The 21277-nt window shown below is 45.8% G+C and overlaps 1 protein-coding gene across 1 annotated transcript in view; it reads left to right on the top strand.

The window, feature by feature from the left end:
• Positions 1-21277, top strand: part of LRRK1 (leucine rich repeat kinase 1) — a 63953-nt gene that overhangs the window by 29286 nt on the left and 13390 nt on the right. The window contains exons 15-27 of the mRNA XM_066636095.1: positions 172-336; positions 1564-1736; positions 2195-2315; positions 3088-3247; positions 3949-4225; positions 7962-8133; positions 10101-10264; positions 11580-11719; positions 13930-14170; positions 16057-16223; positions 18079-18276; positions 19874-20151; positions 20938-21132. Of these exons, the coding sequence (XP_066492192.1) occupies positions 172-336; positions 1564-1736; positions 2195-2315; positions 3088-3247; positions 3949-4225; positions 7962-8133; positions 10101-10264; positions 11580-11719; positions 13930-14170; positions 16057-16223; positions 18079-18276; positions 19874-20151; positions 20938-21132 (2451 nt within the window). The remainder of the gene's footprint in view (positions 1-171; positions 337-1563; positions 1737-2194; positions 2316-3087; positions 3248-3948; positions 4226-7961; positions 8134-10100; positions 10265-11579; positions 11720-13929; positions 14171-16056; positions 16224-18078; positions 18277-19873; positions 20152-20937; positions 21133-21277) is intronic.

Genomic DNA, 21277 nt, shown 5'->3' with positions numbered 1-21277 from the left:
CAAGCACCTCTTTCTTCCACCAGCACATTGGCTCCATTTATGCCCCAGCGCCGTGCATTATGGCGCTACTTGGGGCGCGAGTTCATTATGCATTGACCATTATCTCTCTGTGATTTACTTTAACTGCCATGGGTGTTGTCTTTCCCTGAATGTTACTCTTTGTCCAATTAGGTTGATTCAGTTGAGTTTAACGTCTGGGATATCGGCGGTCCCGCCAGCATGTCGACAGTCAATCAGTGTTTCTTCACAGATAAGGCTTTGTATGTTGTCGTCTGGAACTTGGCGCTAGGGGAAGAGGCCGTGGCGAATCTTCAGTTCTGGTTGCTGAATATCGAAGTAAGGGAGAAATTGTGGCTGGCTTACAGGGCATTTAAAGTACTTGTGAAGGAATCCACGGAGATAGTACCAGCTTGTGTTAAAATTTCACTGATGCATCTCGGTCAGAAAAGTCCCACCATTCGCACTTACTCTTCATCTTGGAATTTTACCTGTCATTTCAACAAAAGTAGAATTATTCTGGGGTATGTTTGTCCCCATGATTTACTGCAGAAATGCTTATTTGGACATCTAGAATGCAGTGCAAAGGCAATTCAGAAACAACAAATTAAATAGTTATTAAATTAATTTGGACACAACAGAGGCCTTCCTGGTCAGAAGACCTGCTGATTTGGGGGTGGTGAGTTTGCCAGTTGTGGAGGAGGGTGAATTCCTCTTGAAGGGCTGCGTTCACAGTCTGGGAGTGCTCTGGCCCCAGCCTTGCGCATAGATGTCCTGGAATTGGCTGTGTTCTGGGGAGAACATGTACCAACTGCACCCGTTCCTGCCTCATTCAGACCTGGGCTCAGTTACCTATGCCTTAGTCACTCTTGTTTGGATAACTGCACCAACTCTACATGGGGCTGCCCTTGAAGACAATCCAGAAGCTACAGCTGGTGTAAAATGCAGCTGCGACCATATGAATGGGGGCAAGATATTAGTGTTATGTAATCCTATCTTACCAGAGACAAACACCTCTAGCTATTTGTATTTACTCACCATGAACATTAAATGTACACTTTAACCCAGTGGACTCTCAGTTTATACCAGGTAAATGCAGTGGAGCCTTGTTACCCTTGGATTCGGGACTTGCAGATTTCATTATCTGCGGGTCCCAAACTATGGGTTGGCTCAACACATACAGCTCCCACTGCCTCAGCTGTAGGCGTTCTGAGGCCTACAGAGGTGTTCTGAGGCCTGTGGCCCCATGTGAAGGCTTAATTCCAGAAGGTTAAAGGTGCCAAGATCTGTGGATTTCATTATCTGTGGGTTTCACATTGTCGAAGATGTGCTCATGTGGCTCATGAACCCTGGTTTGCCTACCCCTGTACTATATAAGGTGTGTGTGTTATTGCCAGTTGCAAATAGGTAAGACATTTTCTTGGGGCAGAAATCATTCTGATCAAAGACATCGCTTCACTTGTTTTTTTTTTGCGTTTCCTAATTCAATAATGGTTCCATGCGAGAAGATTTGGAGAGCCCGGCATGGACTCTGTGAAAAATGCTTTACAAATGCCCTCTTTCCAGGCCAAGGCTCCAAACTCCGTTGTGCTTGTGGTAGGGACTCACCTTGACTTAATCGAAACAAAGTTCCGTGTGGAGAGGATTGCCACCCTGCGAGCCTATGTCCTTGCCGTCTGCCGATCTCCTTCTGGCTCCAGAGCCACTGGCTTCCCTGACATCTCACTGAAACACTTACAGTAAGTGGGCTGTTGATTTTTTCCCCCCATTACAGAGGGAATGTAATTCCTCTTGCCCCTCTGCAGTGCCTTTCTGCATACATTTGTAAGCTTGCATCTCTTTCCGGTCACATTGACGCTGGCTGTGATGGCTCAGCCATGAGGAAGATTGATCAGGAATCTTAGCTTAACCATGGCCATGCCTCCAAGAACAGGATTCAAGATGGTGAACCAGATGCAGAGGACTGGTATGCAACAGCTGAGGCAACAGAGGAGCACACAGAGAATTAACTAGTATTCAAGTCTGGGTAAAGCCTATCACTGTCTTCAGAAAAAACATGTAGCACAGTCACAAAATTCAGTGCTTGTAGCGGTACAGTCACAAAATTCAGTGCTTCACAAAGCAGCCAATCACGTCCCGTTTGCCAGCCAGCAGAACACAACTTCAGATCTTTCTCTTCCTGGTTTTCCCTCTGCAGTGAGCTCTCCTGTAGAACACTAGAAGGCCTGGACGGGCTCCGCCAGCTGATCTACCACATCGCATGCAACATGAAGGATATTGGAAGCTCTATTTGTTCACAAAGACTGGTTGGGAGATTGGTGCGTAGGTTTCTTTGCAACGGAAGGCCACCCTGCCTCCGTTTGGGGATTCAGTGGTCTCTTGCACATTCGCAACGTTTAGGAGATGTGCAATCAGACTTCGTCCTTGTGTTCTTCAACACAGGGATATGTTCTGTTTGTATAACAGATAGGGGGGGCTGGTGGATTGTGCCTTTCTGAACACGGCCAAATCATCACAATCTCGGTTTTCAAAGTGGGATCTTCTCTGTTCCATTCCTGCAGCACCATCCTTCAGCTTGCTTGGCCTACCACCTACAGGGGTTGCCCCTTATCCGTGGAGGTTTCATTCTAGAACCCTGCGCAAATAGCTGAAACCATGGATACAGGCAATCATCTGCCCCTTGGAGTGGCTTCTGAGCCCCTCCAAGGCTGTGGACGTCCACCCACGTCCTCGGTGGGCCTCAGAATGTCCGTTTTTGGCTGAAAAATGACCCTTCTGGTTTTTGGCTACAAACTGGAAGTGACTTTTTCAACCAAAAACGACCATTCTGAGGCCTGCCGAGGCTGCAAGCAGATGTCTGTGGTCTCATGGGATCAGAAGCCCCTCTGAAGGTGTGGGGAGCACAGCTCCCCTTGCCTTTGGAGGTTGGGGGGCACGGTGGGGGCTGCCTGTATCTGTGGGTAAGTGAATCCATGGATACAGGATCTGCAGGTACGGGGCAACCTGGTAGTTACAGTTGGGCTATTGGCCATCATACACCTATCAGGTATGGTTTTGATAATGCATTTGATCTTTGTTATCACCTAACAGGTGCCACGGAGTTACTTGAGCCTCCAAGAAGGCATCATAGCTGAACAACAGAGCAGAAGCCAAAATGACAATGTACAGTATCTCACAGACAAGGAAATAGAGCAAATCATAGAGAGGATTCCAGGAAATGACATCAAGGACTATGAGGACTTGCAGTCTGGTATGTTTGCATGGGCCGGTGTGAAATAATTGGGGGGGGGGGGGGGAGTGGATCTCATGTGTGCTTATTTTGCTACATTGTGAATTTCCCTGATTTGTTTGTCAATCCCCACTCAACTGTACATGCAGATTCCTACTTGCTGTAGTGCAGTGTTTCTCAACCAGTGGTATGGTACCACCAGTGGCACTTGAGGTGGTGTCTGGTGGTACCCCTGGACACCTGCCCCCCAGCAGCAGGACCAGGAATGCGACATAACAAACAGCAGTAGGAGGCTCGGCTTGTTGGGCAGAGCTCCAAAGCATGCTTCTCTGCACTCAAAAAAGCCCTCCCATCTACTGAGCCTGGTGTTCGTCACATTGCATCTGGCCTCCCAACCCAGAAGTAACTGTCGGTGATGTCATCGCCAGTTACTTCTGGTGGTACTTCGAATAGGTGAACCGTGTGAATTGGTGCAGAAGAGGACAAATGCTGAGAAACCCTGATGTAGTTGGCATAGTGTGTGCACAAAATACTGGCGAGGAAGTGTGCATGGAGGAAGCTACAGCCGCAGAATCTCCTGTTTTATCCTGGACTTTAAAAGAATGACATCTGTTTCCAAGCTGCAAACTGGCAACTTTCCTAATAAGAATAAAAAAGTTTTTGTTGTTGCCTTCACCAGGGGGCTGCATCATCATGTTAGTGTCCTCTTTTTTCCCCCACAGCCATCAATTTCCTGATAGAGACTGGAACGTTGCTTCACTTTCCAGATACAAGCCATGGATTGAGAAATCTCTATTTCCTTGACCCAGTTTGGTTGTCCGAGTGTCTGCAGAGAATCTTCAACATCAAAAGCTCCAAGTCGGTTGCCAGGAATGGTGTCATCAAAGCCGAGGACCTCCGCATGCTGCTGGTGGGGACGGGGTTCACCAAACAGACCGAAGAGCAGTATTTCCAATTCCTGGCCAAGTTTGAAATTGCACTGCCAGTAGCCAACAACAGGTACACTGGTAATTGTCACCAAAGGTGTGGCTGAACTTTATGGGTGCAAAGAGAGAGGCGTGATTCCAGTTTTTAATTTCAGGTTCAGTTATTCAGAGGCATGCTCCAAAATAGGTGTGTGAGTTATTGAAGTGTCCAGCTTCCACTCCCTCCGTATACAGCGCTGCAAAGTATTCATCAGGGTCTTGACCACTGCCATGGCATCTCTGAAGCCCTCACTGCTGTCACCCTTTGGCTCTGGCAAATTGCACAATACCAGTTGTGGTCGGCAGGAGTTCTGGGGGTGTTGTAAGCCTCTAGACCAGTGATTTTCAACCAGTGTGCCGTGGCACTTTGATGTGCCATGAAAGATCCACAGGTGCGCTGCAGGAATTTGGAGCACAGTGAATGAAAATAGCTAAACAATAGATTCTACCGCTCTGTTTCTAGGGCAACAAATTGTCTGTCCCTCTTCCTCCGCTGGTTTGGAGAAAGAGAGATTGTCTGTCCCTCTTCCTCCAGTGGCTCGGAGGAAGAGGGCAGGCAATTCGTTACTACAGACAAATGCCCTAGAAACCGAGCTGCAGAACCAAGAAGAGTTTCCCAGAAGCTGGAAGCGACATCACAACAACCGTAGAGAAGACTACAAAGGTAAGTGGGCCATGAGAATAAATTGTTGCTGTTGTCCTTGAGACATGGTGATGATGTCATTGCGTTGCAGCCAGACCTGGGCCAAACCTGCACTGCACCTAAACTTGAGTTGGTATCCATTTTGAAGTATCTCCAGGACAGCCAGGAGAGTGACCCGGTTCCTCCAGGTTAATATTGGAGCAGATCTGGGCTACTTTTTAGCAGTTGTGCATGTACTATACATAAATGCTTATAACACCTCCAGCACTTAAATAAGAGAAGTAAACTTGGGATAGGGAATATTATCGTGTTTCCCTGAAAATAAGACCTAGCGTGTTTTTTGAGAATTACTGAAATATAAAACCTACCCCCAAAATAAGATCTAGTTGTGATCAGGGCCAGGATGGGGGGGGCGGAAGGGGTCCTCGGGCGGGGGCAGGTGGACAACGTGACCGGGAACGCTGCACTTCCGTGCGCACCACCTAGAAAGTGCCTGCTGTGTTGCCTTGGGCAGAGGACGCTGAGGAGGAGCTGAGGTGGGAAGCAGCAAGCGAGGCAACCCTACCAACCGGGCTTTGAGGCTCTCCACACTTTCCAGGGAGTAAGTCCATTAAATATAAAGGGACTGACTTCTGAGTAGACAGGCAGGCAGGAATCCTCCTGGGCGCTGACGGGACACCTTCTCCACGCCTTCCAGGGTGGAAGCCCCAGTGACTACCATGTTTCCCTGAAAATACCTGCCCTGAAAATAAGACCTAGTGTGTTTTTTGGAGCCCCCCAAAAATATAAGACAGTGTCTTATTTTGGGGGAAACACGGTATGTGCAAAAGGGGGGGGGGAGTATTGAAGCCTTTCCCTGTTCACCATTTTTCTACTCCAAATTGCCCTTCCTTCAACATTTTCAAGAACATAAGAACAGCTTTTTCACCTTGGTGGTGCTTAAAATGCTTATTCACTTGTATTTCAAACCCTGCAGTGAGGCTCTACATGGCAGAACAAGAGAGTGGAGTGGAAAATGACAAACCTGGAAGGAATTATTCACCCCTTTAATTAATCTGCACTCAAAATTTTGCACCCTCTACTGCTTTCCTCTTTAGAAATGTTTCTAAAGGCATTAGGACTTCATTACATGCATTTTCACAAAATGTGTCATTTTGCTTGTACTTTTAAAAATGACTTTCTCTCCGCTATCCTACGCGCACTTAATATTTCCCTACTCAACCCTTATTCTTAGTTGTTGGAAGGAGGGGGGAGGTGTTCAGATTTTCTAAGATCTTTGTCTCCATTCATGTTCTTATCACAAATTCTGTTTTTCTCTCACTCCAAACATAATAAATTTGACCACCAGACAGTGCCTAAAAATAATTGTAACCAGCTTTGCCTTGACAACCAACACACCAATAGTTGTTTCTGCCAAGAAGATAAGAGCTCAGACCATCTGGTTACCAGAAGGAATTTGAGAAAAGATCAGAACTCTGCCAGGATTGTCCTGGAGCAAAGCAGGTCTTGGATTTTGTCATAATAAGCCTCCGTGAATTAAGAAACCCAGGCTGTTCTAGTCCATCTAAGCCATCACTTTTTTCATCTTAAAGAAAGATGGGGCTTGCAACCCCACTGTTGACCTGACCAGGAAAAGCTCTTGCCAGTTTCATCAGCTGAGAAATCTGAGCTGAAACATCTACAAATTTGTTCAAGTACAGAGTTAAATCTGCTCATTCACTTTGATGCTATCAGGCAAAGCCTAGATTCAATAATAATAATAGACTTGCATCAATTGCTCAACACCAGTTAACAACTGTGTTTCCTGTAGCTTAATAATAATAATAATAATAATAATAATAATAATAATAATAATAATAACCTGGACATCCTGGGTGTAAATGAAATTTCTGCACGCCAATAACAGAAAGCAGCTTTACTTGGGGCAGCACACATATTATGAAAATATCTGTGAATATCCTAGGTCTTTAGGAAAGACCTGATATTCAACAACCACCAACTTCTCATGGACTGCGCATAATTTTCATAATAATTATATAGTAAGGGAAGAAGGAAATATAGTACTTTTTATATGTTCAGAGTACTTAACATGCATTATTTTGACAGTCTTTACTAAATCCTTGTGATTGGAAGGTCAATGCTTGCATCACAAGGCAGGCAAACAGCGTCAAGAACACATCATGAGATTTGTGGCTGAGTGAAAGTGAATGTTAGAACTTCCCAACACACAGCTCATGACTTAGCCAGCACACTCTACCAGCTCTTACTGGAACCTCCAACCTGCTTCTCTTGTTCTTTTCCAAACCCTGGAATCTGTAATAAGGTACTGGTTACAGTGGTGATTATGTAGGGAGGTAGTGTGGAGCTGGTGGCATTCAGAGTCAAGGTTCCAGTAGATTGCCAACTGGTTGATGAACCAGGAGAGAAGACAGTTTGTGAGCCAGCAGGTTTGTGAGCTAGCTGGCTCTTCTGGTAAGATAGACACCAAGTTGGACACTTGGCTGAACTAAGTGCTCCTTGCAGGATCAGAGTAAGGGGTTGAGCCAGCTTCAGACCTTCTGAAATTCACAATAGACGTATGGTGCATTTGGAATCCAGAGGCTGAGAGGTATTCTGAGGACATCGGGCCCTTTTGCCAGAGTCCCATGTGGAGTGAAATTCGGCAGCAACTGAAAATCTGCGGTCCTAATGGACCGCTGGCAGCTAGATTCGGCAGACCCAGCAGCAGCTGTTCGTTCATTATACATTTGCTACCAGCACATGTTTCCCTGGAAGGTATCCCTGACTCATTTCTGGGCTTAAAATGCAAGTCAAGAAATACTTGCACATCTGATTGTAATCTTTTCCTCCTTCCCCCTCACCCACCCCCTTGTGTTTCCTAGTGACATGGGCTGTCCATATTTTTATTGAGCCCAAAATCCTTTCCAGCAGATGGCCTTCGACTTTGTGTCTGTTCCTGGCTCATGTGTTCCTGGGGCATAATTTTCTAGGCAGCCTCAGAGTGACAGCACTGCATCTTCATCTACTGCTCCAAAGGCTTTCAGTATAAGTGATGACTGTTGATAGCAAGCATGACATCTACCAGGCATTTTCCAGCTGATATCTGAACGTTTTCATTCGGTTTCAGTTACCTCCTGCCCCATCTGCTTCCCGCAAAGCCAGCATTAGACATTCACGGCTTGCGCCACCAGACGACAAACACCATCCAAAGGGTGTTCAAGATGAGTTTTGTTCCGGTTGGCTTTTGGCAACGGTTTATCGCCCGTATGCTCATTAGTCTCGCCGAGATGGATCTCCAGGTAGGTAGAAGCAAAACCCAGAGATGCAATTTAGATGAATAAACCTGATATTTGACAGACACTTTTGTGACAGCCAGCATGTTTGACAGCCACTGTCAGTTCCTATGGGGAAAAAAGCAGTGCAGTAGGGAGACACCTTTGCAATGGAAGCAAAACTTGACTGAGATCCCTTTTGTCGCTTGTAGTTCTGTCATGGGTCACTGCCGTATACAAGCCCTGTCACCCCCACAGCTCCCTTTCATCCATCACAATGGCAGCAAGCATTTCAGTCGCTTTCAAATAATATCCTGATTGGCCACAACAATTACAGGATAGAATCTTTTGTTTATCCTCCAGCAAAGATTATTCAAATGCAATTGCCCGATTGTCACCAGCGCATGTCTTGCCCAGCGCAAACGCGTTGGGCACAAGTTAATTCTCGGCACTGATTGCATTCGTATTAACTTCATATGGCAATCTGGGTAATTACCATGAAATCTTGTTATCACGTTATTATCTTGTCATCACATCAGATTGTATCAGTGCTGATGACGGGAATAACACTGGCGGTCTGCAGGAGCCTGTTAAGCTCCTTATGAATATGCAGTTTAAAAAAGAATGCAGACTAAAAATATTTCTTAGCAGCATTGCTGATGATAACCCCAGGGTTGTGAAGATTACACTGTAGCTCCTTTCAATCCAATAGAAGTTTGCCATGAAACTCAGAGGAGTCTAAGTTGCAAGCCTAAGGCTGCAGGTGCCTTTCTCTTTGATCTCTCTCACTAAACACTCCTAGGAAGTTACATGATTGACATCTGTAGAATAGAATTGCCTTACCCTCAATAGGGCCGTAGTCTGGGGCCTAAGAGTGCTTGATGAGCACAAGGGCTCCTGGAATGTATGATGGGGAAACCCCAGCACCTGGGTCAGATGCGTGTCCATCCATCTGCTGTCTGTCACTACATGCTGAGATGTGATACCCCCACAAGTCAATAACAGGGTAGGGTCCCCTCTGTGTTTCTTATAGACTGGAGAAACTAGCAGGAAGTGAGGAGTTTTATCACACTTAATGAACATAAGAACTTCTGGAACAGACCAGCAGTTCACTTAAACCAGAATGATCATTCCAACAACAACCAATCTGTTGCCTCTGAAAGTTTACAAGCAGGACATGAGAGTGAACATAAGAACAGCCCCACTGGATCAGGCCTTAGGCCCATCTAGTCCAGTTTCCTGTATCTCACAGCGGCCCACCAAGTGCCCCAGGGAGCACACCAGATAACAAGAGACCTGCAAGGCCTCCTGGGAATTGTAGTTAAGAACATAAGAACAGCCCCACTGGAACAGGCCATAGGCCCATCTAGTCCAGCTTCCTGTATCTCACAGCGGCCCACCAAATGCCCCAGGGAGCACACCAGATAACAAGAGACCTCATCCTGGTGCCCTCCCTTGCATCTGACATAGCCCATTTCTAAAATCAGGAGGTTGCGCATACACATCATGGCTTGTAACCCGTAATGGATTTTTCCTCCAGAAACTTGTCCAAACCCCTTTTAAAGGCGTCCAGGCTAGACACTATCACCACATCCTGTGGCAAGGAGTTCCACAGACCGACCATACGCTGAGTAAAGAAATATTTTCTTTTGTCTGCTCTAACCCTCCCAACACTCAATTTTAGTGGATGTCCCCTAAATGTTTAGTGTATGTTTAGTGTTTAGTGTATGTTTAGTGGAGTGATGACTATCCCCTGTTGGTCATCCTGAGTATCTGATATTTTGATGTTTCTTTAAGGCAGAACAACACATTTTGAGCAAATACAGGGTCCTTGTTTTTTTTTAAAGAAAAAAATTTACTGCATACAAGATTAAAAACAAAAAACAAAAAAGATGGTCTGAATAGAATAGCCATGATGAATAATTGTGGGGAAGAGGAATGAGAAGATGATGAAACGGATGCCTTGAATTCTGTTTTATTTTTGTCTGTCCCAGTTCTTTGAAAACAAGAAGAATACCAAGAGTAAGAACAAAAGGTCTGTTGTATACAGTTTCACGGGCACACAGCGAAACAGATGCAGCACCTTCCGGGTGAAAAGAAACCACACCGTTTACTGGCAGGAAGGGCTGTTTGTCACCTTTGATGGAGGCTACCTGAGGTAATAATGGTTGAGACGGCAAATTCCATCTCACTTGGCAGTGGGCAAACTGAGGTGAAACGTAATTAAGGCCCAAATCCTAACCAACTTTCCCGCACAGACTTTTGTCCCCTTTCCCCAGGTAAAGGTAGTAACCCTGCAATGGGGCTACTTGATTATGTGGCAACTCTGGAGCCGGCGCAGAATCAGAGACTCCCGTGTTGAGCCATGTGGGCCAACACGGGGCTTAGGATCTGGTGGAGCCAAACTCCACTGGTCCCACCCCACTCTCTTCCCCCACCACACCTCCTTCCCGCTCTCTGCCTGCCTTCCCTCCCCCAGAATGCACCCTCCCTGCTTCCCCCCACACCCTCATTCACTTCTCCGCCACCTGACAGTCCAGGCTACTGCCGGGCGGGAAACCAACAGCCTCCAACCAGTGCTGTCCCAGTGTGGGCAGCGTACTAAACCTTGCAAATGTGCTTTATGGCACATTGGCAACAGTGCTCGCTGCTGGTAAGCTGGCACACCAAGCTCAGGATTGGGCTCCAAATCTGTCCATGGACGGCCCTCAGATGACCTTCCAGATGTGACCATAAGTGGCTCCCGTTTGCATCCGGAAGGTGTTCTGAAGTGCGGGCATCCCTGCTCCTCAGAATACCTCCTGGATGCAACCAGAAGTCATTTCTGGTCCCATTTGAAAGGTCCTCTCAGGTCCTCCAGCTGTGAGCTCGGCCTCCAAGTCTGTTGGCAACCTTCAGTCTCGAAAGACTCTGGTATCGCGCTCTGAAAGGTGGTTCTGGAATAGCGTCTAGTGTGGCTGAAAAGGCCGACTTGGGAGTGACAATCCCTTCCACACTGGGAGCAAGTGCAGTCTGTCCCTGGTCTGTCTCCCTGGCTGTGGGCCTTCCTTCTTTGCCTCTTAGCCTCAGTCTGTTGGTCAAGTGTCTCTTCAAACTGGAAGAGGCCATGCTGCACAGCCTGCCTCTAAGTGGGCCACTCAGAGGCCAGGGTTTCCCACCTGTTGAGGTCCACTCCTAAGGCCTTCAGATCCCTCTTGCAGATGTCCTTGTATCGCAGCTGTCATTTTTTAAGCCTGTGTATGTCAAACCTGCAGATAAGGAGGAGCCACTGTATAGATGACCCTACATAAGTGATACTGTGATGGTGGGGGAGTAGTCAGGCATATCTAATGGGCTGGGAGATACACAGAAAAGTAAAAGGGGAGAGCAGTGAGACCTCAGAAACATGGAACCCAGCTGAAAGGAACAGCTTAGAAAAGCTTCTGTTAAAATCTTGTCCTTACAGGTGTTTTTGTTTTGGGTTCTTCTTGCAGCGTAGAATCGTCCGATGTGAATTGGAAAAAAAAGAAGAGCGGTGGTATTAAGATCATCTGCCAATCAGACGTGAGGGATTTTTCAGCAATGGCTTTTATTACTGACCACGTCAATTCCCTAATAGACCAGTGGTTTCCTGGTAAGAGGAGCTTCGCTTAATTCTTGCTTACCATTAGAATTACGCATTGGTTGGGACCCAAGAAGCTTCTTAGCTTTGGGCCTGTCCAGTGGGATTTTGGGCTTCTTTGCTTCAAATGTTTCAGGCAGCTGATGAAATGAGCTCTAGCAAGCCACCAAAATGTCTGCTACAATAAATCTCTTTCAGGTGTGATGAGGCTATTCGTTGTGTTTTGAGGCAATAGATTAACATGGCCAAACAGCACCTTCATGACATCTCACAACCTACTTTTCAAGGTCTCCTCTGTTTCAAAAGCTGCTGCTGTTGTTATAATAATAATTGCTGTTATCAATCACAATCTACTTCCATGGTATTTTACAAAAAGCAAGGACAGATGCCCTGCCCTAAAGAGTTTACAGTCAGGTCGCTTTGTGGCTTGGGGCAGTGGGGGTGATCTGGTGTTCAAGAACCATAACTTCAAAGCCCCATGTCATCCAGTTGAGCAGAACAAGTTGTGCAGTTCTTTGGATTCCAGCTGTCATATTTAAATCATTGCAATGTTGAAACATCATTGTAATTTGCTTTATTGTCCAACAGTACATTTGTTTTAAGAAGCTGTTGAAAAAATCCATATTTTACAACTGTTTTGGGGTCAACATCACTTCATTCTGTCTGTGAACACCACAGTTATTTTCCTAACTTGTGCTTGGAATGCTTTTTCACATAGGGCTGCAACATGTTTAATGGATTTTTTTTGTGACTTAAAAATACCTTGGTTAATTGGGCAACAACTCTTTTAAAAACCATGATGAATATTAACCCGAGTGCTGTACTTAATAAAAATACAGATAGCAAGTGCCATCTTTAAGAGGCATTCCCTCATTTTCCTTTGCAAAGGTGGGAATACCTCTTCCAGCATTGAAAAACAGAGAGCTTGCTCTTTGCTTCAGAATTGGGTCTTATTGCTCACCTGCAAATGCATGCAAATTTAATTAATTTCACTGATTGAGATGTCTTTAATTTGCGCCAGTCCTAATAATTTGGAAATGTTGTAAATGCAGGACAGACCATGGAAGAGAGTTCCTTTTAAACCATTGTGGTTTTTGCATTTGAACTGCGGAGAAGTAACGAAAACCAATTTCAGCTTCACTTGTGAAAGCAGCCTAACAGCAAAGTCTGTTATTTCCCCAAATATGCAATTCTGGCACAAACCAAGAAAGAGGAAACTACTATGCTAATACGCTTTGTAGTATAGGCAGGAGCCCTGCCTTTAGTGTCCAACCTTTTCACACAATGCACTCGCTTTATGAGGTTTGCTTTTTGGAGTGAAGGAAGTTGTTTCATTAAAATGACTTTTTCCTGTCCTGTGAATTTTAGATTGTAGTTTCTTTGAAACCTATACCTGTTTGCAAGCGTGAAATATCTTCAACCCACATTCCTCTGTAGTGTAGTGCATGAACTACAACTTACCTGTTTTATTGCTGCAATTTTATTGGTTTATCACTGCCTGTTTGTTGTGTTTAGATTTTAAATGATGGTGTTGGATTTTATTGTAATCTAAGGTGCGGTTTTTAACTGGAAAGCAGGGTATACCCCTGCTAATTACCCCTGCTAATTGGGTAAGAGGCACATTTTCAAGTGGGTGCTCCTTTTTTTAGCAGGGGGAGAGTAACTGGCCCACCTCACCCCAGCACTGTCTGTTCTAGTGGCTGTCTGCTGGTATTCATTTGCATCTTTTTAGATTGTGAGCCCTTTTGGGACAGGGAGCCATTTAGTTATTTGATTTTCTCTGTAAACCGCTTTGTGAACTTCTAGTTGAAAAGCGGTATAATAGTAATAATAATAATAATAATAATAATAATAATAATAATAATAATAATCCATGAAATACATAAATAGAACTGGACATTAACACTGCTAAGTTTTCCAGCTAATATGAGGACATACTTTTCTGTTTGCAACCAGAGGACAGTATGTCTTAGAGATGAGCAAGTTCCCTCCAGGACGTGTTGGACCTGATTTGGAAATAGACAAAGGTTTTTCTTTTTTAACCCAATCTTGGCTTACTTTTTATCTTAGTCCAAATCCTGTTTTCCCTGTATTATCTCTGGAAATTATCCCAGGACAAGCCACTGGCACAGAAACACCCATCTCGGTTTTTCGGAGCTCCATTCTGAAAGCAGTGACTCCAGCATTTCAAGTTTGCTTTCTGTTCCTCTGTCCTTCCTCAGCTCTCACAGCCACGGAGAGTGACGGGACGCTGCTCATGGAGCAGTACGTTCCATGCCCGGTTTGCTCAACCTCTAAAATGCAAGGCGGACAGAAAATAGAAGACATGCAGTACTTCAATATGGAGGTTTGTGTTCTCACGGCTATCGAGCTGGACGAAATCACCTGCCCTCATCATCCGGATGTGCCTGTCCCTTTACAGGAGCTGGTCCCAGAACTCTTCATGACAGATTTTCCTGCCCGGTAATGTTGATTCCCCATTGTTTTTCTCCTTCAGAGTTAGGTAGTTTCTGCTGTAGCTTTTCCCCCCTGGTCATATATGCACACATAGATATTCCAACCTATGGGCTCAATGATACTTGGATGCCGTTAAAAGCATGACTACCACGTTCCCTTCGCAGCACTTTGCCTGGAGACAGGCCAATATAGGCTGGAGTTTCTAGCTTGGTCCAGTTTCTTAAAATACTGGGCCAAAGTGTGCTTCAGGGCTGACCAAAATCCATTGTTAAAGGGGTTATTGACTGACTTGGGGTTGTCTCCTTGCTTAGCTCTATTCAATAAGAAAATTAGACAAATGGGTCTCGAGGAAGTTCTACAAGGAGCTGCTACACTTGAAATTTCTATCAGGCTCTTGATAACAAGACTAACAGACATAGAAAGGCAAGAGATTTTGGCTGCAGCACAAAAAAAATGTTCGCCCCTAAATTTCCATCTTAACAATACCTTTGGTCTACAACCAAAATACCTGTCCTTCTTAGAGTGCCCTTTTGAAAGGAGGGCTTTTGCATTAGCCTGATGCAATGTGCTGCCTTCTAATGACCTACTTGGTAGGTTTAGAAATGCCCCGAAGGAAGAACGATTTTGCAGTTGTGGCCTCAGAGAGGTAGACTCTCTTCCACACATTGTTCTGCTGTTGTGCTTTTAATCAGGTGCTCAGAGACCAGTATCTCCCCTCATTGTCAGGAAACAAAAAAGGTCTCTCTGAGATCACCTCTTTACAACTTTTGCTGGCAGGTGAATTTGAATTTGTTATCCTTCCAGTTGCTAAATTTCTACATTTGAGCAACCTGAAGTGGGCTAAGTTGCTGGTTCTAAGCAACTTGGAGTAACTGTGTAAGCAAACTGGTGTGTTTTAACCCTTATTTCTTATCTATTTTTTAATATATACCTTCATACATGACTGTTTGGAGATATTAGTTGTCTCCAAACTATATGCCTAATAAAGGTTTGTTGCATGACTACCACCGTCTCCAAATCAAAGGAATACATATGTGTGGCTTATGGACATGATTGAGACATGCATGGGATAGAGGGGTGTTCTTTTCCCTCTCACACAGCTTGGTGCTAACCGACACTAACCGACACTCAATTTTAGTGGATGTCCCCTGGTTTTGGTAACCAGGGGACATCCACTAAAATTGAGTGTCGGTTAGAGTTAGAACAGACAAAAGAAAATATTTCATTATCAAATGTTTAATTTGTGGAATTCCTTGCCGCAGGATGTGGTGGTGGCACCTGGCCTAGAGGCCTTTGAAAGGGGGTTTGTCAGATTTATGGAGGAAAGGTCCATCACATGTTACAAGCCGTGATGGGTATACACAACCATAGTTTTAGAAGTAGGCTACCTCAGAATGCCAGATGCAAGGGCATGGTGCCAGGATGCAGGCATCTTGTTGTTGTGTGTGCTCCCTGAGGAATCTGGTGGGGCACTGTGAGATTCAGGAAGCTGGATTAGATGGGCCCCCTGATCCAGCAGGACTTCTCCTATGTTATTTGTCTTTGCTGACAAGAATTTCTTCCTGATGTCCAACCAAAATCTCCTCTCTTGCAGTTTGTATCCATTTGATCTAGTTCTGCTCTCAGAGGCAGCTGAGAACTGGTTTGTTTTTCTTCCATAGAAGCTTCTCCCTGCAGTGTTAATTTTGTCAGTGCAAAGCCTGGTTTTTTAAAATGATTTATTCTAGGGAAGGAAGAGAGAGACACCTGACCTTCAAGCCCTTGTTTCTGTTAGACAAGTGGAGTGTCCTGCTCTCTTGCAGACACAACTCAGTGCATATATATTAGTATATAGGTGTATAAACCTACTAATGAGACTTCTTTCATTCTCTCCCCCCATCCATTCCTGGCAGGTTATTTTTGGAAAATAGCAAGTTGGAATATACTGAAAATGAAAACAATGTTCTCGGCCAAGGAGGAAGTGGAACAATAATATATCAGGCACAGTACCAGGGAAAACCAGTGGCCGTGAAACGGTTTCAGATTAAAAAATGCAAGAGTTCTGCTTGTTCGGCTACAGGTACACCATACCCTTATTTTAGGCGCAGGGAGCCTTTTTACCCTTTCTGCATTACTCCAGCAGGTTTACAAGCAAATAAACCTGCTGTTGAAATAACAGCAGCACCTATTTCAATGCAGCTTTTATAACATATGAGAATTAGTGTATGTTTCGTTGTTCATGTATGATTTTCCACATCCTGTATGTGGAAGCAGTGGCATTGCTAGGGGGGTGAGGACTGTGTTGGTTGAGCCACTCGGGGGGGGCGGAGGGTGACACCACTACTGGCCAGTTAGTTGGGAACCTTCAGTCCCGAAAGACTCTGGTATCGCGCTCTGAAAGGTGGTTCTGGAACAGCGTCTAGTGTGCTGAAAAGGCAGATTCGGGAGTGACAATCCCTTCCACACCGGGAGCAAGTGCAGTCTGTCCCTGGTCTGTCTCCCTGGCTATGGGCCTTCCTTCTTTGCCTCTTAGCCTCAGTCTGTTGGCCAAGTGTCTCTTCAAACCGGGAAAGGCCATGCTGCACAGCCTGCCTCCAAGCGGGCCGCTCAGAGGCCAGGGTTTCCCACTTGTTGAGGTCCATCCCTAAGGCCTTCAGATCCCTCTTGCAGATGTCCTTGTATCGCAGCTGTGGTCTACCTGTAGGGCGCTTTCCTTGCACGAGTTCTCCATAGAGGAGATCACCAGGTGATGTAAACCCTAGTGATGTCCCTGTGTTGAAGCGTACCTACATGTATCAAAGCCAGTGACTGAACTAGCCACTGCAGTGCTGTTTCTGCAGTTGCCCGTGAAGGAGATCTGAGTAATACGCAGGATCCAGGTGTGCATTGAGCACAGGACACTGGACAGGTCTCTTGTGTACAGCCAACTGTTGCCTGCATGCAGCTGCTGGGAGTTGCAGCTCAGTGGAAGTGCTCAATCTATAAAGCCTTAGGCATTCTAGCCACAATTTATTTAGCCTGAGGAGCCAAGCCTGAAGCAGCAGTTGTACAATCCGGCTCACCCTCTCAGGTCATCAGAGAAGGCCTTTTTACAAGTGCCGCCACCCAAGGAGGTCCAGGGGGCGGCTGCAAGAAATAGGGCCTCCTTGGTAGTGGCACCAACATTATGGAACTCCCTTCCCCTTGACTTGAGAATGGCTCCCTCTCTTGAGAGTTTCCTGCGAGGCCTGAGGACCCTTTTGTTTACACAAGCCTTCTGATTCTTTGGCCTTTTTAACATTTTTTACACATTTTGTAGTTTTTACAGGCTTGATTCCTCTGTGACTTGCTCTTTTGTACTCTTTTTATTCTGTCTTTTAATCTGACTACTGTTTTTATGGTCTCTGTGAATGTGTTTTTAATGTTTTTATCTGCTATTTGTCTTAATTTATGTTTTTAAATGTGCTTTTTACATGTTGTTAGCCGCCCTGGGTCCGTTAGGCAGAAGGGCGGGATATAAATAAAGTTAATTATTATTTATTATTATAAGGCCAGCCAGACTCCTGTTAGGTCATCTGAGGGAGAAAAGTGTGGCCAAAATGTTGTAAATAAATAAAATATTGACTGGTCCATCTGGTCTGACTGGGGTGCTGAGTTGCAGTACCTTCTGTGGCCATTACCTGGGTGGCGCTACTGTACAAGGATCAGATCAATAGCTCCCTCTTCTGTGGGAGGGAGTGGGTAGAACTCCCTGAGCCCTTAATGGCTCAGGGAGTGGGTCGCTGGGCCCGGCTGCCATATTCCCTGGCTCAGTCCCCCTGTGCCTTACGCCTGGCCTCCCAGAAGCAGCAGAGAAGCATCTCTTGGAAAGAGGATGCTGAACTGTATACACTTGTATGATCCAGTGTCTATCCTGCAGCATTAACATGGCTAACAGTATTGTTTCATCCACTTAGACACCATGCTGAGGCACCTGAGGGCAATGGATGCCATGAAGAACTTCTCTGAGTTCCGCCAGGAAGCCAGCATGCTTCACTCCTTGCAGCACCCATGTGTCGTCTCCTTGATTGGGATCAGCATCCACCCGCTTTGCTTTGCGCTAGAGCTGGCCCCCTTGGGCAGCCTCACTACTGTGTTGTCGGAAAAAGCTAAAGGTGAAGGCCCTTTCCGTTCTGCAGTTCCAGCCTGGGTCTGTGGGCCTTTGGCAGGCTTCTGAGCAAACAGAGTGCCGCCATCCTGGTGACTTTTAGTGCTGTCTTAGAAAGCCCTCTGGCGTTTCTCCACCCATTTGTAGGCAGTGATAATGGGGGCCTTTGGGGGGCCGGGGAGGGCACAGAAGTGGGGCTTGCAAAAGTCACAATGCGCAGCCAATACTCTTCCCAGCATCTGCCATTCCTCATGTGAGTATATGAAGCTGCTTAATTCTGAGCCAGTCCATTACGAGCATAAGGACATAAGAAGAGACCTGCTGAATCAAGACAATCTAGCCTAGCTCCCTATATCACATAGGGGCCCCAGGGAGCTCACAAGACCACAAGATACCTGCATCCCCTTGCACTTGGCATTCTGAGGTAGTGTACTTCTAAAACCAGAAGGTTGCACTTACCCATCATGGTCTGTAACCTGTGATGGATTTTTCCTCCAGAAACTTGTCCAATCCCCTTTTAAAGGTATCTCGGCCAGATGCCATCAACACATCCTATGGCAAGGAGTTCCACAGATTAATTATCCTCTGGGTAAATAAGTATTTTCTTTTGTCTATTCTACATAAGAACATAAGAACAGCCCCACTGGATCAGGCCATAGGCCCATCTAGTCCAGCTTCCTGTATCTCACAGCGGCCCACCAAATGCCCCAGGGAGCACACCAGATAACAAGAGACCTCATTCTGGTGCCCTCCCTTGCATCTGGCATTCTGACATAACCCATTTCTAAAATCAGGGGGTTGCACATACACATCATGGCTTGTACCCCGTAATGGATTTTTCCTCCAGAAACTTTTCCAATCCCCTTTTAAAGGCGTCTAGGCTAGACACCAGCACCACATCCTGTGGCAAGGAGTTCCACAGACCGACCATACGCTGAGTAAAGAAATATTTTCTTTTGTTTGTCCTAACCCGCCCAACACTCAATTTTAGTGGATGTCCCCTGGTTTTGGGATTATGTGAGAGTGTAAAGAGCATCTCTCTATCCACTCTGTCCATCCCCTGCATAATTCTAACTCCGACACTTAATTTTAATGGATGTTCCCTGTTTCTGATGTTGTGTGAGAGGGGAAAGGAATATCTCTCTGTCTACTCCATCCATCCCCTGCATTGGTCCACCCAGCTCCATTTTGCCTTCACTGACTGGCAGTAGCTTTCCAGGGGACTTCCCAGCCAAACCTGGAGATACCAGGCATTGGACAAGAGACCAAGCTATGGCCCCATCCTATTTTCCTACCTGTCTTCCCAATACAAGCAATGCTATGCCATTTTTCCCCAGAACCACATCCTTGGAACAATGCTACTTGCTGACATAGTGCCACATCTAGGGGAGAATGCGTGCTGCAGGAGGGGGGCACAATGGCAACTGTCAGCTGGTGGCCACCAGAGGGAGCACTACTGCTGTTAAACAGTGTTGCAAAATGATTCCCCCTCCCCCCCAAGATTTCAAGTTGAAAGTTCTCTAGAACTTCCAGTTCCATCTCTACTATTTTCTGGACTGAATGACCTTTTTTATCTTCCTCACCCTCACCTCCCTTTACTACAGGGGCAGCCTTTATGCCACTGGGTCACATGTTGACTCTGAAAGTGGGCTACCAGATTGCCACGGGCCTGGCCTACCTCCATAAGAAGAACATCATTTTCTGTGACCTGAAGTCCGACAACATTCTCGTGTGGTCTCTAGATGTGAAAGAAACCGTCAATATAAAGCTGTCTGACTATGGAATTTCTCGACAGTCCTTTCATGAAGGGGCTCTTGGAGTGGAGGGCACACCTGGGTACCAAGCCCCAGAGATACGGCCTCGCATTGTCTATGATGAAAAGGTACATCTGAAAGGTCTGCTTCCCTAGCAGTGATTCACACCTAGAATTCAGTAAACACCCTTTTTATTTTCCAGGCTTGATTCACATAAGTGGGACTGAAGTTCATTTCTTGCTCAAGAACAGTAGGACTTTCCCCCCCACAGAGTTTCTTTATTCTGACTCTTAGGGTCTAATCAGACATGCATTCAGCTGTGTGCTTCTGAGCAGTAATTTACTGAATAAAAAAAGTAGCAGGGGCAAGGGGAGTTAAAATGACCCCAAACTGGTCAGGGAATAGGAGCCCAAACTGGTCAGGGCTTTATTAGTAGTGTACTACTAATAAAGTAGTACAAACTACTCTCTGCCACAGTTTGTAGCCTGATTGTGCACTTCAAACCCCCCCCCCCATGCTATCTACAGGGAAAATAAAATTTGTGTAGCCTTTCCCCCCCTACGCATAACACACAGGGGGACAAACGACCATGCTACAGACCATGGTGGGGGCTAACTACTAAGTTCTCATACTTCTCCACCAAAACTCTTGGGCCATTTTACACACTATCAACCCCTGCAATTTATTTATACAGTATATTAAACCTTTCTTTCTTTCTACCTACCTACCTACCTACCTACCTACCTACCTACCTACCTACAAAACCCTAAGAGGGACAAAAACAGAACGCAAAGCATATCTTAACTGCAACAGTTCCTTCTTATTTTGCATTAATTTTCCAGACCATATGTCCTGCCTTCTCACTGAGAAATGCTCAGTACAGCTGCTCCTTAACTGGATGTTCTCTACCACAGGTGGACATGTTTTCCTATGGAATGGTGCTCTATGAGCTGATGTCTGGACACCGGCCTGTGCTTGGGCAGCATCAGCTTCAGATTTCCAAGAAGCTCTCCAAGGGGATTCGGCCGGTCCTGGGCCCGCCAGAAGAGGTGCAGTTCCATCGCTTGCAGGCGCTGATGGTGGAATGCTGGGATACCAAGCCTGAAAAGGTACAAGGAGGTGGTGCGGAGGGCATGATATGGGCCCTTTGGGTTTCTGATGTTTAAGAACTGCTTTCCTGCATCAGACCAGCACCCTGTTTCTCTTAGTAGCCGACCAAAAGGCATAATTGAGATGTACAAAATTATGCAGGGG

This window comes from Tiliqua scincoides, chromosome 8 (genome assembly GCF_035046505.1).
Source record: "Tiliqua scincoides isolate rTilSci1 chromosome 8, rTilSci1.hap2, whole genome shotgun sequence".
NCBI lineage: Eukaryota > Metazoa > Chordata > Lepidosauria > Squamata > Scincidae > Tiliqua > Tiliqua scincoides.
This window is presented reverse-complemented; position numbering and strand designations above follow the sequence as displayed.